Below are 12,875 nucleotides of genomic sequence, written 5' to 3'. Positions count from 1 at the left end.
TATTTAACCAAACAAAGCTGTTTCAGTAAATTCTTGACTATTACTGCTGTCTCTCCAAGATTATTAAATTGAAATGTAGTTTTGAACAGTTCCATTGTGATTTCCATGCCCACTCTAAGCCTCTTACCCCAGTGTTTAGTTGGCTGGGGTAACTCACTGAGGTTTAGCTCACTGCTGTGTGGTTCTAACTGTAATCAGAGGCTATAAACAGTTTCAGAGAGCTGATCCCATTTCTTTATTGCCCGTCTGCAATCTTTTTCAGAGCCAGTTAATTCGAGAGAAGGAAGAACTGGAAGCTGAGAAGAGAGACTTGGTCCGAACTACTGAAAGGCGATCTCAGGAAGTTGAACATTTAAATGGTACAGCCAGGAGCACAGTCCATAAATACCAGGAAATAACACAGTCATTGCACAAAGACACCACTTTGGTGCTTGTTTTTCTCCATTTAAAAATGTGCCTTATACAATATCTTAGTGCCAACATACAATTACATACAAAGCATCTTGCCTGTTGTCGTTCTTTACGATTTAGTAATTACAGCTGTTACACAACAGATTTTTCTAACACTGATTTCCCTCCTCCAGAGGATGTTAAACGTTTAAATGAAAAGCTCACAGAGGCCAACACAGAAAAGGCAAAACTTCAGCTGAAGTTGGATGAGCTTCAAACATCAGATGTTTCCATGAAGGTGAGTAGGGCTTTATAAGCACAGTGTTTGTTCTGCATTGTTTATGTGTGATCTAATCACTGTTTTGTTATGATTCCTGGAAAAGTAGGTCAAGTGAGTGCCTGTTATTTATAGTAAATTCTTTTATTATAAAATTGGTGGCTGTGACTACAAGTAAGATCTGTATTCCTGGAAGACAGGGGGTATCAGGCTGGGCAAGCATGTTCAGGCCTTCTTGGCAGTGGAAGGAAGGACTGCTTGGAAGGACTTCAGCTCCATGAAGGGAGGTAGAAAGGAGAAAAATAATGAGCTGTGAACCCATTACTCTGTGGACAGAATAACCTCCATAAAGAGAAGAGGAAAGGACAAAAGCCTCAATATCATAAAAATTTTCTCTAAAAGGCTACTAATCTTGTTCTTGTTCCCAACTAATTTAAACTTGGAGGAAACTAACTCAAATGGCAGGAATTTCTCATTGCTTGATAGTTGTACCTTACTACAAGTGTAATAAGGAGCACTGCCTGTATTTACCAAATTACAGTACATTTTTGCTGCTCCTTGTCTAATCAGAATAGTTTAGTTGGCGGCTTTATTTTCTGTGGAACCATTACAGTCACACTGCAATTCTCTTTTCAGTACCGGGAGAAGAGGCTGGAGCAAGAGAAGGAGCTGCTGCAGAACCAGAACACATGGCTGAATGCTGAGCTGAAAGCCAAAACAGATGAACTGCTCCATACTGCCAGGGAGAAAGGCAATGAAATCCTGGAGCTTAAATGCAGTCTGGAGAACAAAAAGGAGGAGGTAATGTAATTACTGTGTTGTCATTTCTTAGAAATTATACCACCTGATTAACTGTGTTAAACAAAGCCAATACTTTAATGACTGTATTTGAGTGGCCCTGAATGCTCTTTCAGCAACTTTTGTGTTTGTTTTTATTTTTAATTTAAAAACAACGAGACGAGTATTTTCCAAAATAATCTGGACTAGGAGCTAAAAATCTTATGTAGTGTCCTTATTTCTTCTCTGAATAGGTTTCCAGAATGGAGGAGCAGGTGAACACCTTGAAACAGTCCAATGAAAACCTCCAGAAGCATGTTGAAGAACTTTTGAATAAACTGAAGGAGGTGAGACAGCTTGAAATATGTTAAATGGCATTGTAGTTGCTCCTACAAATCAAACAATAAAATGAGTGAAATAGAAATAGTGGAATGCTCCCCTACCCTGTCTCCTCTTCTAATTGCCAGGCAAAAGAGCAGCAGACAAGCATGGAAGAGAGATTCCACAATGAACTGAATGCCCACATGAAATTATCCAACTTGTATAAGGTGAGTTTGTTAATTCCATTATAATTCTAGTAGGGTCTGAATCTTACATAATGCAGGCCAATTTGGAGGTTTTTTCCCCACAAAATTTGGATGTGGAATGGCTAACTTCCATTGCAGGACTTTGTGAAACATGCAAAACATTGTTTTCCTTGCTGCTGTCTTAGCATTTAGACTCTTTCATTGTTTGGAATATCTCGGAGAATATGCAACTGGGGTTGAAATAGTAATTTTATGCCAAGTATTTTGAGGCTTCATTTTGTAAAAATGTGGTTATCTCTTAGGATCTCTTGGAAGGTAAAAGTTTATGTGGAAGGTATGACTGTGGGAAAGATTTTTCTGAGTTAGAAGTTCATTTCTGAACACTGCAAGTATTGGTGACTTGGTTAGGACCCAGCTGAATGTCCTGTACTGTGTCAAAAGCACATCATCTGAACAAATAATATTTGTTCTGTTTGCTCAAAGAGTGAAAAATACCACATAACCTTCTAACTAAGCCAGCTGAAATGTACAACTGCCTGCTCTTTGGTTTTCACGTTTTAGTGCACAGGTTACTGAGCTCTGCTTTGTGAGCTGTCTTGCACAAACACCAAATAAACATTGTACAGCTTTGCACTTGGGGAGATCTCAAGCTGGAAGCAAAGAAACATAAACTGTTATATAATATGAGTCCCCAAAAATACTATTTTTTCAGACTGTTTGAAATAGAGTACTGAAAATTCCCAGTTTTCTTTAGTCAGAAGAAGGAAAAACCAGCAGCTGTAAACAGCTAAAGGCTATACATACATTGTATTGGGATTTGATGTGGGAATTGCCACATCAAATCAGTGTCTGATACTTCTTACTCTCAAGCAGTTTGCATCAAACTGAGACAATCCACATGGAAAGGACTGACCAGCTTGGGTGACTCTTTCAGAATTTTTTGCGGAAAACTGTTCATGATTTGTGGTCAGTTTAAGCTTTCTTGTAAACATGGAGCTGCTGTTGCTGTGTACTAAAGGTGAGCTAAAATGCTTTCTTCAGAGTGCTGCTGATGACTCAGAGGCAAAGAGCAATGAGCTGACAGGAGCAGTGGAAGAGCTGCACAAGCTCCTGAAGGAAGCAGGGGAAGGTAAGCTGGCAAAGGGAGGAGAGCAGCTGGGCTCCTTGGAGTACCTTGATGCTCTGAAAAATGAGGGGTTTGTGTTCTTGAAAGGAATTTCATTGGGGTTTTGGGGTGATGGAAGTGTCAGTCCCTTTGTAACAAAATCTGTACCTGACTAGTTGAATTTACTGATGGTTAGGGAACTGTTTTCAAATACACCTGGAATTTTACTATGGATTTTGATAATTTTGCAAGATATGTCTTCACTTTAGCTTTTTAGTTTAGGCTCCTTTTCACTGCTAAGGACATTTGATATTTTTGCTCTTTTCTAAGCAAAGGTGATAGACAGTGGTTCATGCTTTTCTCACACTGCTGAATTTTCTTATCAGCATATTTATATGCTGATAAGAAGTTCATATTTATATATGAGCAGAAGTTCATATTTAGCATATGAACTTCTGCAGACCATATAAAGTAAAATTTAAGGTACACAGCTCAATTCGTATACTTTTAAAATAAAAATCAATCACAACACATAACCTGCTTGTCTGATTGAATTGTAGCTAATAAAGCAGCCCAGGAGCATTTGGCTGAGGTGGAGGAGTCAAAAGCCACCATGGAGAAGGAGCTGAGAGAGAAGATCAGTAAGCTGGAGAAGGAGCTGGAGAACGCCAATGATTTACTGTCAGCTACGAAGCGCAAAGGTGGGATAAGCTGGCACCTGAAATACAGAAACTCTTGGGCTTTTATGATCTTTCAAGGATATTGTGCTGAATTTCTCTAAGAATCAGCTGCATTAATCTAATGTCATCTTTGGTAATTTCTAAGAATTCATTTTAGAAGCTTTTTCATATATATATACATATGCTTATATATATATAAATATGCTTCCCTCAGCAGAAAGTGCATTTCTGTCATAGATTTTTGAAGTTCTTTTGTTAATCTGTTACCTTTTCAAAGAAAACGGAGGGGAAACTTTTCTTAAAGGCTGAATAAGACTGCTTTTAGTGATTTTTCTGGAGAGGGAATTAGAGATAGTAAACTAGTCTTATTTTCCTCTTTAAAAAAAAGGCAACAGTGAACAAACCTCTTGTCTTTATATTTCTGTCTAACATTAAATTTTGCTCAGTATTCACTGTTTTAGCTCTGTCTTTTTTGTTGTTTGCTACATATGCATAGTTTCTAAAGGATAGAGAGCAGGAAGGAACAGAGGTATGGAGTACATTTGCTCTATCCCTGTGTTAACTTAATGAAAATATACCAGTGATCTGCTACTCCAAACTTCTGACAGTGTGATAAAAACCCCGAGGTTAAGCCTTGCTCCAGCTATTTCAACTGCTCATGTTCTGAAATTATTTACATGTTAGGAGTCCTAATAGTAACAGCTTTTCAGCAATTCAGATAAAGCCAGTCAGATATGATATTTAAGAGTATTCCTGGTGGAGATTATTGCAGCTTTTGGATGGTAATTGTTGGGTTGTGTCTCCAGGAGCCATCCTGTCTGAGGAGGAGCTGGCAGCCATGTCTCCCACTGCTGCAGCAGTGGCCAAAGTGGTCAAGCCTGGAATGAAGTTAACTGAGGTGAGTGAGCACAACCTCTCCAGCAGCAAAGCCCTTGGATGCCATCAGTGACACTGAGAACAGAAAGGTTCAGCCTTGGGGCAGTCTTTGGGTTTGGGGTCATGCCTGATGAAGGCAAGGAAGTCTTACTTGAGGCAGACTTCTCTTGCTGAGTTAATGAGATCTTTTTCAACATGCCTTACATGTTGAATCAAATGTAGATCAAATCAGATCATGTAGATCAAATTCAGAAATAGGTGGGTTTTGTTAATATAAACTTACTTTCTATATGCATTTTTTGGCAGGAGCAGCCTTTTTTTGCTTACTTACATAATCTTTTAGTCTGTACTCCTGTGCTTTTGGTCTATACTTGCAAACAATTAACATAACAATAGATCATGCAGGTTCTAGGGGGTTTTAACACTTCTGCTTATGCAATTTGTGTTGTTATTATTTGTTACTGACTGTTTTGTCCAGCCATTGAATTCCTTTATACTGTGTTACTGGTTTTGATATTTCTGTTGTCTTAAATTTGCTTTAAACTTTCATCTTTTATGTAGACTTCTTTTATTGCAGACAGTTGCACTACACAGTTTGCCATTTTAAAATTAGTATGTGTAACTTCTATGATATGAGTCCTGTAACCATTTTTTAAAGTCCACCTTGTTTTCCTGAATTAACTAGTTCAGTTGTATAAGATTGCAGTGCCTTAAGGTATGAACTGTATCATTACCAGTGGTTCTTTTTAAAGAGATCTGTACAAGCATATCAAAACCAAACCAAAACCTTTTTTGTTGCAGCTGTACAATGCCTATGTAGAAACTCAGGATCAGTTGCATATGGAGAAGCTGGAGAATAGGAGAATCAATAAATATTTGGATGAAATAGTGCAGGAAGTAGAAGCCAAAGCCCCAATCTTAAAACGTCAGCGTGAAGAATTTGAGCGTTCCCAAAAAGCTGTTGCAAGTCTGTCTGCAAAACTTGAACAAGCTATGAAGGTTGGTATAAAGTAAAAGAGCATGTATAATTTTGGAAAACAAAATAATTTAAAAATCTTTAAACCTAATTGCTGTTGTAAGTTATGAAGTGGATCTTTCAGTCAACTTTTATTATGGGAAAGGACGTGTTGGACTTTCTGGCTTGCGATTTCTGGAACTGTGCAAAGAATTTTACAGAACCAACGTATTTTGTAGTTTTTTATGGGGGTGATTTACAGTCTGATTTTTTGAGAGAGTAGATTCACTGTAAAAAAAGTTTAGTGTTTATTTGACATAAAATTGAGCTTCAGTGCTCCCTTCCCACTGGTTTTAAAGCATGCACCAGTACATTACAAAAGAACATGGCTTATGATTCTGGAACACCTGGAGTTTAAATTTAAGGAGAAGTTTGGTTCCCCAGGCATGTTTGCACTTGCTGTTATCTCTCTGGAAGGATATGTGTCCAATTGAGGTGTGATGTTTACTCCTGTTGGTGTGCTTGCAGGAGATCCATCGCCTGCAGGACAGCGCTGACCAGGCCCACAAACACGCCTCCTTCTTTGAGAGGGAGAGCCAGAGACTGGAGGTGCGAGTGAAGGATCTCTCCCAGCAGGTACAGGAAACGTTGCTGTGGTTAAATGTACTCTTTGAAGTTGAGTATTCATGTGCTGCTGCATTTCAGATGTTTACATGGAAGTTGCATTCAGCCACAGTCATGGAGACTTTGGTTGTCCTGAGTACCTTAGTGACATTAAAGCTTCTCCTCAGGACAGCTTTCAAAACTGGAATAAGTTTAGCTGGATAGAAGTGGTGCTGCATTAGGATAATATTGTTAAGCATCTGACATGGAAAATTCATCTATATAAATTTTTTTTTAGATTGGACTGTCCTGTGATCTGTTCACAGAACTGAACAGTTCATGTATTTTCGATTTGTTGCCTTTTGTCAAGCTATTTTTTCTGTCATATAATTATCTTACAAGGATTATTGATTATAATTGTTTGCACATTGTAGGGAAAACCCCTTAATTTCCAAGTCCTTTATTCCTAACATGTTGTTTTTCACAGCAAACTTTAGAGTCTGCAGGCCTTACATGAAGACTATTCTCTTTCAGATCTGTGTGCTGTTAATGGAACTGGAAGAAGCCAGAGGCAACCACGTGATCCGTGATGAAGCAGTGAGCTCTGCTGACATCAGCAGCTCTTCTGAAGTGATCACTCAACACCTGGTCTCCTACAGAAATATCCAAGAGCTTCAGCAGCAGAATCAGCGTCTCCTGGTGGCTCTTCGGGAGCTGGGGGAGGCAAGAGAAAAAGAGGAGCAAGAAACAACATCGTCCAAGTAGGTCACCCCTTCCTTTTCATTAACTTTGTACTAATTAGTAACAGGGATTTATTCAAGCATTTTTAATTTTTTTACTTCTGATTGTTATTGTGTGCAGCAGCTAAATAACTCATAAAAGCAAGTTCTTATTAAGCTATAGGACCTTCAGGTTTCTATTAAAATGGCTTGACAGCTTTATATCTTATAATAGGTCCTGTCATCAAAACCTGAAGTAAAAATAATTGTCAATCTTCTAGTGACTGATTTCACACAACAGAGCAGTTTTTCAAAAAGATATGTTTTTATTCCTGTTAGCTGAACAAAAAACTGCATGTATGCAAAATCTAAATCACTACTGTAAAGGCCACAGGTGTGAATTCTGCGTGAAAGGTTCTTAGCCTGACTCTCTGCTCATGCTACTGACAATTTTTTAAGTTATTCACATGAATAGAATTCTGCTGTTCAGGAAATAGACCTGCTTTCTTTTTCATCTGCAAATGGCAGCCCAAAGGCCTGTCTTCTGGAACTTTGCAGGATTCTGTCATAGGTTCACAGAATCATTAAGTTTGGGAAAGATGTCCAGGATCGAGTCCAAGCTATGCCTCAGATGTCACCAGCCCAGAGCACTGAGTGCCACATCCAGGCCTTCCTTGGACACCTCCAGGGACAGGGACTCTACCACCTCCCTGGGCAACCCCTTCCAATGCTTAACAACCCCTTCTGTGAAAGAATTCTTCTTGATGTCTAACTGGAGCCTCCCCTGGCGCAGCTTGAGGCTGTTCCCTCTTGTCCTATCCCTGTTCCCTGGGTGCAGAGCCCCATCCCCCAGATATTCCCTTCTATCAGGGAGTTGTGCAGAGCCAGAAGGTCCCCCCGAGCCTCCTTTTCTCCAGGCTGAGCCCCTTTCCCAGCTCCCTTAGCTGCTCCAGAGCCTTCTCCATCTCCATTCCCTTCCCTGGACACTCCAGCCCCTCACTGTCCTTGTAGAAGGAAGGGACCCAGAACACCTGGGGACGTGCCTGTGTGTCATGTTGAAGGCTGTTGTTGTTGTTTCAGGATCTCTGAGCTGCAGAGCCAGCTGGATGAGGCTCTCAGTGAGCTGCAGCAGCTGCGGGAGTCGCGGCAGCACCAGCTGCAGCTCGTGGAGTCCATCATACGCCAGCGGGACATGTTCCGCATCCTGCTCACCCAGACCACGGGGGCCATCATTCCTCTGCAAGGTACCTGGGCTGCAGGGGCTGTATGATCTGCTGTGGCAGGCAGAAGTGTTGCTTTAAAACTCTCTTTACCTTCCTGTAGCTTCAGGTATGTTACCAGAGGAGATCTGTCTTACATCTACTCCAAAGCGCCCAAATTTACCTCAGTCCATGGCAACTCCTGCTCCAGTGTCCATGAGTGAGTCTGTGGAGACTGTGGAGGCCAAGGCTGCTCTTAAGCAGGTACATTTTTCAGGAGACACTGCACAAAACTGTCCCTGTTTCTTTTTACTTGCTTTTGGTAAGCACTTTTGTCTGTTCTTTTCTGCAGTTGCAGGAAGTTTTTGAGAACTATAAAAAAGAAAAGGCAGAGAATGACAAGCTCCTGAATGAACAGAATGAAAAGCTTCAGGAGCAGGTCACAGACTTGAGGTCACAAAATGCCAAGATATCCACACAGCTGGAATTTGCCTCCAAACGGTAATTCAGCTACATAATGTCATTGCCTTACATGTTCTGTGGCTGCTTGATTTTTGCAGCCTAAACAGTTTGCTCACCTAAACATTGATCCTGTCTATTCTGTGTAAGAACATAAAGGAAATAGTGCAGGTGGGCTCAAAAGCAGAAGCTGTAGTTGAGTGAGGCACATTTGTGCAAACTGAAGCATAAAACCATGAAACACACAGCAGTGTGCATTCCCCTGTTGAGCTGGACAGTGCACTATGGCAGACTTGCTTTGCTGTGTTCCCTGGAAGGTATGAGATGCTGCAGGATAACGTGGAAGGCTATCGCCGAGAAATCACCTCCCTGCACGAGAGAACCCAGAAGCTCACAGCGACCACTCAGAAGCAGGAGCAGATCATTAACACCATGACTCAGGACCTGAGGGGAGCTAATGAAAAACTGGCAGTGGCAGAGGTCAGTAACAGTGTGTGGCACTGCAGGGTATTTCAAGGTAGCACGAGAGTTTTCCTTATGTCTCAAGTGGAGTGGAGATGTAAGAACGTTCCAAGGTGTTTCAGTTCGCAGGGAAAACAGAATGTTCAGTTGTTCTGTTCTTACTATTCTTGGCTTAATTCACACAGATTTTTAAATAATACTAAATTCAATGGATGGATTTGGGATTGACAACAAAGTTTTTATAATTTGTTGTCTTAAAGGTGAGAGCAGAAAACTTGAAAAAAGAGAAGGATATCCTGAAGATGTCAGATGTGCGCCTGACTCAGCAGCGTGACTCTCTGCTGGTTGAACAAAGAGGACAGAACTTGCTGCTCACTAATTTGAGAACAATTCAGGTATGTGGTGCTATTCTTATGCCCAGGTTGGGTCTGTCAGGCTTTTCAATAAATACCCATGAAAATCAAAGAAAAGACTCAAAGGATTGGGTCTTGATGTGGACTTTTTTGTGGTTACACAATATAAAATACTTCAGCAACTTGTTTCAGCAAGTTTGAGATTCCTATCCTACTTTATGATACTCTGTTATTTACCTGGGCAAAGTCCTGAAAATTCTGAGTTGATGTGAAGGATTTTCACAATCAAATGGAAAAAAAACATTTGAAACAAAGTTAAAGGATAAAATTTGTAATGGCAATACAAAGAATGTATTTAAGGGTGCACATTTTATCATGTGACTGAATTCTTTTTCTCTGGTAGATCTTTTGGAGGTGTTTTAGTCCATGGCATTAGACTGCATGGACAGTAGATAATTCTTCTAATAATATTTATTGTATTAACGTCATTAATGAAACCTTTCAAAGCTAAGTCAAACATTGTAAGCGCTACTTTTCAATATATTCTGTATCTACCTATTATTTAATTATTCTTGGGGTGGGAGAAGTGTTGTGACAACTTTGTATGAAGTGCTGCAGTAATTCAGAAGAAAATTATTGAGGTACGTTGTAAACAAAATGCATTGGTCTCTTTTTCCAGGGAATACTCGAAAGATCTGAGACAGAAACAAAGCAGAGACTCAATAATCAGATAGAAAAGCTTGAACGTGAGATATCTCAGCTGAAGAAGAAACTGGAAAGTGAGGTGGAACAAAGACATTCCCTTACCAAGAATCAGGAGGTGAGTGTAAATGTGCTGCTCTTGTTTGGAAGAAAATAAAGCCCCAGGTGCTTCTGCCAGAGCGCAGCGTGTTCCTCTCCATACCTGACATGTAGAGCCACACTTGGCCTCTGCCATTTGGGAATAATTGCAAACTGAAGAACCCTGTGCTTGCAGGTTCATATCCTGGACCTGAAGAGGCAGCTGGAGACGGAGACCAACCGTCACATCAACACAAAGGAGCTCCTGAAGAACGCCCAGAAGGAAAACTCCATGCTGAAACAGCAGCTGAACAACACTGAGGCCCAGCTCACATCCCAGTCCTCACAACGGCCTCCAGGGAAAGGTAAAATCCTCCTCTTCAGTTAATTTCTCTTTATGCTAAGCATTGCCATCTTCAGAATGGTAAAATCACAGTCCATAATAATTAGAATTGGGCCAACAGTACACTAAATAATAAATCACTGTGTTACTGCAATTCAGACAGATGATAACCAGCAAGATTTGTTAATGTAAAATTCACATCCAAGCAATCTTTGACAAAGGGGAAAAATAATGCAAAACTTCTTGTGGGATTCAGTTTATTATTTGAAGGAGCTTAAATGTATTAGGCTACATAGTTTTAAATAGTCAACAATGTTTATTATAAGCCTTTATTTTGGTGAGGGCTTACAGTTTTATTTAGGTGAAAGTAATTGTTTATTTAGGTGAAAGTAATTGTTTTTATTGTCTTATTATCCAAAAGTTACTTCAGTTTTCAAGAGAACAGTGATTTTAAGACTAAGGTAAACGTCAGTTAATGAATGTATTCTAACATGGCAGGTCAGCCTAGTGCAAATGAAGATGTGGATGATCTTGTAAGTCGTCTGAGACAAGCTGAGGAGCAAGTCAATGACTTGAGAGAGAGGCTCAAGACTAGTTCTAGTAATGTGGAGCAGTACAGGGCCATGGTTCTTAGCCTGGAGGAATCCCTCAATAAGGAAAAACAAGTAAGTGTTAATTACTTATTTTTATTTACTATAATTGCTTTTTAGAGCAAGGATTCATTGCTGTTTGTGATTTTCCACATTTTCAGTGTTGTTCTAAATTAGATACTGAGAATACCTATTCTGGCTTTAAATTGTTAGCAAAATTACAGTTTTGTATCAGAATAATGTATTTAACTGGATAAAAAATTGATCTCCTGATGGATTTTAATGAAGGTGACAGAGGAAGTTCGTACAACAGTTGAAGCTCGTCTGAAGGAGTCTTCAGAATATCAGGCACAGCTGGAAAAGAAGTTGATGGAGTCAGAAAAAGAAAAACAAGAACTGCAGGAGGAGAAGCGCAAAGCTGTGGAGAACATGGAGCAGCAGGTATGCACTGACCCTCCCTGAGAGTCCCCAGCAATGGGCTTTCACAAAGCTTCCTCAGCTTCTCATTTCAAAAGGAAACAAAATGACTGTAACTAGAATTACTGCAGGCCCAACTCTGAAAGTAAAGAATTATATTTTTGCTGGCAAAGAACTTTGTATATTAATAAGTCAAAATATAGAAAGTATTTGTCTATTTTAGTACTAATTTCATCTATAAGTAATAAAATAATCACCATTATGAATGACTGTGTTCAGTACTCTGCAAATACTTTGCCATTTAGTCCTGGGTTTGTTCTTACTTTGTGTCTGTTGTTCCCCTGTCACTGCAGCTTTCAGAACTGAAGAAGAGTCTGTCAGCTGTGCAGTCAGAAGTTCAGGAAGCTCTTCAGAGAGCCAGCACAGCTCTGAATAATGAACAACAGGCCAGGAGGGACTGCCAGGAACAAGTATGTTTGTGGTGTTTGCCTATTTTAGCCAGGGTCAGCAGAATTCCTGTTAGCTTTCAGTTGAGCTCAAAACTAAACTTATAACTCAGGGACTGCTGGAGGCAGGAAAAGTGCTGGGAGAGCACATTCTCTATTTTGGGAGCAGCTGCTTATTGAATGCAATAGATTTCTGTTTCTATGGTCTGTTTCATTATGTAAAAAGATTGGCTTGGGAATGTAATTAACTGATTTTAATGAATTGCTGCCTTCATACCCTGAGGAGGGGGCTGAAAATGCTCCCGACAAGACAATGGGGAAAGTATTTTTCTAACCCAAAAGATAATTGTCATCTTGTCCGACTGTGGGGCAGTGTGATATTTACCAGCAGCTGATAAGATTGTCTTGTTATCAACTAGTTTTTAAAGGGAATTTACTTTTCTGCAAATGAGAATTCCAGCAGCACTAATTGGTTTCAGGGATATCAAAAAACTTTTGGCTGTTTAATCCAACCCCAAATTTAGTAGATGGGCATTTCCATGTTTCCGGTGCTTGAGAATAGCAAAGATTTTGGGCAGTGGTTTTCTTCTTGCTTTGTGGTCACTTGATTTTGTCTCTTTGTACACATCAAACACACAAAATAAGGGTAGCAGAGTTCATTGATTCTGGTTTTGTGCAGGCAATGATGGCTTCTGAAGCTCAGAACAAATATGAGCGGGAGTTGATGCTTCATGCTGCTGATGTGGAGGCACTACAGGCTATCAAAGAGCAAGTCGCCAAGAACGCAGCTGTGAGGCAGCAGCTGGAGGAGGCTGCTCAGAAAGCAGAGTCTGAGCTCCTGGAATCCAAAGCCTCCTGGGAAGAGAGAGAGAGAATGATTAAGGTGTGATGGGCTTTGTTATGTCAGTGGGGTTTTT

General features: G+C 40.1%; 1 protein-coding gene across 5 annotated transcripts in view; it reads left to right on the top strand.

The window, feature by feature from the left end:
* The window catches only part of TPR (translocated promoter region, nuclear basket protein), a 33,472-nt gene that overhangs the window by 3,445 nt on the left and 17,152 nt on the right, over positions 1 to 12,875 (top strand). For all 5 annotated transcript variants that reach the window (XM_059854558.1, XM_059854555.1, XM_059854557.1 and 2 more), the window contains exons 4-25: positions 263 to 359; positions 585 to 688; positions 1,304 to 1,468; positions 1,699 to 1,791; positions 1,912 to 1,992; positions 3,013 to 3,100; positions 3,637 to 3,777; positions 4,563 to 4,654; positions 5,434 to 5,631; positions 6,116 to 6,223; positions 6,725 to 6,951; positions 7,990 to 8,153; positions 8,233 to 8,372; positions 8,461 to 8,609; positions 8,885 to 9,047; positions 9,290 to 9,424; positions 10,062 to 10,202; positions 10,359 to 10,527; positions 11,004 to 11,170; positions 11,384 to 11,536; positions 11,866 to 11,982; positions 12,638 to 12,841. In XM_059854558.1, coding sequence (XP_059710541.1) covers positions 263 to 359; positions 585 to 688; positions 1,304 to 1,468; positions 1,699 to 1,791; positions 1,912 to 1,992; positions 3,013 to 3,100; positions 3,637 to 3,777; positions 4,563 to 4,654; positions 5,434 to 5,631; positions 6,116 to 6,223; positions 6,725 to 6,951; positions 7,990 to 8,153; positions 8,233 to 8,372; positions 8,461 to 8,609; positions 8,885 to 9,047; positions 9,290 to 9,424; positions 10,062 to 10,202; positions 10,359 to 10,527; positions 11,004 to 11,170; positions 11,384 to 11,536; positions 11,866 to 11,982; positions 12,638 to 12,841 — 3,096 coding nt within the window. The remainder of the gene's footprint in view (positions 1 to 262; positions 360 to 584; positions 689 to 1,303; positions 1,469 to 1,698; positions 1,792 to 1,911; positions 1,993 to 3,012; positions 3,101 to 3,636; positions 3,778 to 4,562; positions 4,655 to 5,433; positions 5,632 to 6,115; positions 6,224 to 6,724; positions 6,952 to 7,989; positions 8,154 to 8,232; positions 8,373 to 8,460; positions 8,610 to 8,884; positions 9,048 to 9,289; positions 9,425 to 10,061; positions 10,203 to 10,358; positions 10,528 to 11,003; positions 11,171 to 11,383; positions 11,537 to 11,865; positions 11,983 to 12,637; positions 12,842 to 12,875) is intronic.

The sequence above is a fragment of the Haemorhous mexicanus genome, chromosome 9, assembly GCF_027477595.1.
Source record: "Haemorhous mexicanus isolate bHaeMex1 chromosome 9, bHaeMex1.pri, whole genome shotgun sequence".
Lineage (NCBI taxonomy): Eukaryota > Metazoa > Chordata > Aves > Passeriformes > Fringillidae > Haemorhous > Haemorhous mexicanus.
Note: the sequence above shows the minus strand (reverse complement) of the source record. Positions and strands in the feature narration are given on the sequence as shown.